Source organism: Bactrocera latifrons, unplaced genomic scaffold (assembly GCF_001853355.1).
Source record: "Bactrocera latifrons isolate USDA-ARS-PBARC rearing strain unplaced genomic scaffold, ASM185335v1 scaffold_200, whole genome shotgun sequence".
Classification (NCBI taxonomy): Eukaryota; Metazoa; Arthropoda; class Insecta; order Diptera; family Tephritidae; genus Bactrocera; species Bactrocera latifrons.
The window spans coordinates 484,077-487,543 of record NW_017535520.1 but is presented as its reverse complement, the minus strand read 5'-3'; the positions used below and the strand labels follow the sequence as shown (position 1 = coordinate 487,543).

At 35.7% G+C, this 3,467-nt stretch overlaps 1 protein-coding gene across 1 annotated transcript; it reads right to left on the bottom strand.

The window, feature by feature from the left end:
- Nucleotides 1-1,219: 1,219 nt before the first annotated feature.
- On the bottom strand, nt 1,220-3,077 carry LOC108968080 (ribosome biogenesis protein WDR12 homolog). The gene is made up of 6 exons (XM_018931846.1): nt 2,869-3,077; nt 2,186-2,811; nt 2,070-2,128; nt 1,753-1,999; nt 1,556-1,688; nt 1,220-1,489 (listed from the first exon to the last, which is right to left on the bottom strand). The coding sequence occupies exons 1-6, from the start codon at nt 2,925-2,927 to the stop codon at nt 1,327-1,329; spliced, it is 1,287 nt and encodes a 428-aa protein (XP_018787391.1). The 5' UTR covers nt 2,928-3,077; the 3' UTR covers nt 1,220-1,326.
- Nucleotides 3,078-3,467: the final 390 nt, after the last annotated feature.

Genomic DNA, 3,467 nt, shown 5'->3' with positions numbered 1-3,467 from the left:
TTCATTCACAGCCACACCTAAAATATTTGGGAGTAATAGTAGACTCGAGGCTCAAATTTAAGGACCACCTAGAATACACTGCAGGTAAAGCGAACAAAATCCTGAATGCCTTATCAAGAATGATGGCAAATAAAGGCTGCGTGTGTTCCAGCCGGCGTTTTTTACTCGCGAAGGTAATGAGATCGGTTATATTATATGCGGCTTCAATATGGATCCAGGCGCTAGGCATCAAAGCATATGCCAGACAAATAAAAACAGTGCACAGGCTGTCGGCACTAAGAGTTATCAGTGCTTTCCGAACTATTTCAAGCGAAGCTGCTGAAGTCAGTATGATGCCCATTGACATCCAGGGGGACGCATACGAGCGAGTGTACAAATTATCAGAGCCAACTACGGGAGCCAAAAGCCAAAGACTTAAAATCAGGTGGTTCCGTGGGAGAGTCTGGAGTTGGGAGTAGGTTAGGTTTAGCGGATTAAAGTCCCGCACTCCGGCTTTTGATGCTTCCCCCTACTTTAAAAAAAAAAAAAAAGAGGTGTGTTTCTACACATTTTTTGCTGTATATAAACAAGCAAAACGAAATTCTTCGTTAGGAGTGTAATCATGTCATCATATGCCGTAAATACATATATTTATTTCTATTCATATTCTCGGTTAGAATATGTTATATGTTAAAACTGTGAGGCGAATTCCGACCAAAATATTAAAATTTCATTGAAGTGCAACATGCGGCCATTGTTTTGTTGCTGCCTTCTCACAAAAGTTCATGTAGAAGGATTCACAAAGTCATTTTCAGTTCATTGTCGTGCTGCTGCAGTCTGTCGCACTCATTGTGTTCAGCACATTAAGCTTAATTTTTGAAATTATTGTCCTCTCTTCAATTTTCAAATGATAAAAATGTATCTAATTATACTATTAGGGAAAATTACTTTTCCTTTAAAGTGGTATTTTAGTCTGAAAATTGCGAGATAGAACAGTACCTTTTCATTTTATGTGTATTTTCTGGTTGAAAATATATATCCATCTGTAGATAGATCTGTTAGTCTAATAGTATACAATTTTATCGCTACCGTAATCAAGTTTAGCTTCCATTAACAACTATCAATAAAATAATTTCCACGAATAGTTCGACTAGTATAGCTTTTAAATAGAACATAAAACATTAATCCACTGAATGACTATTTAATATAGATTTCTAATATAGCAAATGGAAACTCAGTATTTATTGCTGCAATCTGCAATCAAAGTTTAATTTATCTATTAAAAGTATAAAACATACATTAATTCGTCGTTTTCTTAGAATGTTCATGTTTCTATTCCAGTTGCCTTTATTTAGTATCATCCATTGGTTCGGGCGCCATAACTTTTCGAGACTTGAAAACTCTTACAGTATTGTCAGCACCGCCGGACACGATATACTTTGGATTTGACCAATCAATGTCCAATACTTTGTCTCCATGCCCAAGCAAATCGTAGAGCGGGGCCTTAGGGCTGCGAAAATATTTACAAAACAAATTGTTAGTGAAATAATTTTACTTTACTATTGCTTGATTTTACCTTCTATAATCCCATAATTTATTTTGATTATCATAGGAACCAGATATAAATAAGTATTCCTCTGTTGAGGACCACATGACTGTTTGCACCCACTGACTGTGCCCAAAATATGTGTTACGAACAAGATTGCCCTCTAAAACAAATTATAAATTGACTACTACATTTTTTTGTTTGTGTACTACGATTTTTAAACTTACGGTTTGTCCGTGGATCGTAAAGTCGTAAGTTTTTATCCGCTGATGCGGTTATAATGAGACGATTTAATTTTGAATAACTTGCATCAAATATCGATTTATTAGAAGAAATTTCTGATTTAATTCCTTCGAGATGTAAGTCCCAAACTTTCAAGGTATGATCCCAACTTCCTGTTAAAAGTGTCTCAGCGTCCATCCATTGTACAGCAGATATACATTCGCGATGACCTTGCAGAGTAATATCAGGAACCTTGACACATTTAATAAATTTTTTTTTTAGTATAAAGTAAGAAGCAATGTTATTGTTTCAGTTTTCTTACCCTTGTTGTACCACTTTCTTTTTGTCTCTTATAAGTTCCTTCACAACTTTCGGTAATTTCTAATGGATAGAAATAAACAATATATACTTCGCGCGTTATATGAAATATTTTAGTACCTGCCGACCATATTTTTAACATTGTGTCCCAACTGCCTGTAGCAAGCTTTGTTTTATCCGGACTAACATCAACACAATCTATGCCCCGCTCATGTCCTTTACATATCGAGACACATTCAACTGAATTCGTCCCAACCAACCACTCCCACAACATCGCCGTCTGATCTTGTGAACATGAAACGAATTTTCCGCGTTGATCATCAACCGATATCCAAGCAACTGCCTTAAGTGGCTGTGTATGGCCAGGTATGGTTAATACATGTTTGCCTTTTACCGTCCATATGTTTATGGTATTATCATAACATCCGGTTAATATCCATTTGTCACAGGCTTTTACAGCGGAAACCCAATCATCATGTAAAAGACAGTCCTGAGGTTCCGGTGCGGGGAAACGTTCAACATATTCAATGTCAATAGTATCTTCAAAAGAAAACTCTTTTTCTCGTATGTGATCACACAAACGACCACGCAAATATTCATCAAACAATATGAAATCAAATTCAATTGGTGCCTTGTATTCACTATTATTCAGAGCTGCTTGCTCTAGTAAAGTATTTACTAATGTATTTAAGTCTGCGGTGGTTACGCTTCCTTCTATCGTGTACGGAACATCTGGTACGGCAAAGCTAAAATTTACTAATTTAACAACCTTCTTTGTCATGTATGATACGTTTGTTACTTACTGCTCTTGTTTAGTTTTAAGCCGCACCTGCACTTGACCTTCGCCGTTTTCTACTTCCATTATCTTGAAGCTTTTTAAATTGGATTCCAAAAACTTACAGTTTAATGTTTTTAACCATATATTTCCTGTGAAATATAATATATTAAATTTTTTTTTATCAAAAATAAGTTTTTGGCACAAAAAGTCACGCCGATATCACTTTATTATGACAATTCGATGATATACACATGTTATTTAAAACGTCAAACAAATCGTGTGCTTGAGTGTTTGATTGATTAACAGTCTTACAGTCCTATTCTCATGCTCTCACAAAACTCACCACACTCCCTATAGTGATGTTTCTCTATTTTGCGATGGTTACCTTATGCATCTTTCCTGGCGCGTTTGTATTTTTACGGGCATGGCTCTTACCAAAAATGCGTTGGTAATAGTTATATGCTCTCTATGAGCCAGTACTCTGTGTCTAGAGCTCTGCACTTTATTTCGAAATTAATTGTGGATATTAAGGGTAGTGAAACTTATTTCCCTTCAAACGCGCAGGATGTTTCAGATACAAAGAAGGGGTAAGATAAATAAATAAATAAATTTTCTCTTAAAAAT

What these genes read in the sequence shown, in the direction of transcription:
- LOC108968080 (XM_018931846.1), bottom strand. Translation starts at nt 2,927, where the DNA reads ATGGAAGTAGAAAACGGCGAAGGTCAAGTGCAGGTGCGGCTTAAAACT. An exon ending in CTTAAAACTAAACAAGAGCA is followed by an intron (nt 2,812 to 2,868) that starts GTAAGTAACAAA and finishes AGTAAATTTTAG; the next exon opens with CTTTGCCGTACCAGATGTTC. An exon ending in AAATTATGGGATTATAGAAG is followed by an intron (nt 1,490 to 1,555) that starts GTAAAATCAAGC and finishes ATATTTTCGCAG; the next exon opens with CCCTAAGGCCCCGCTCTACG.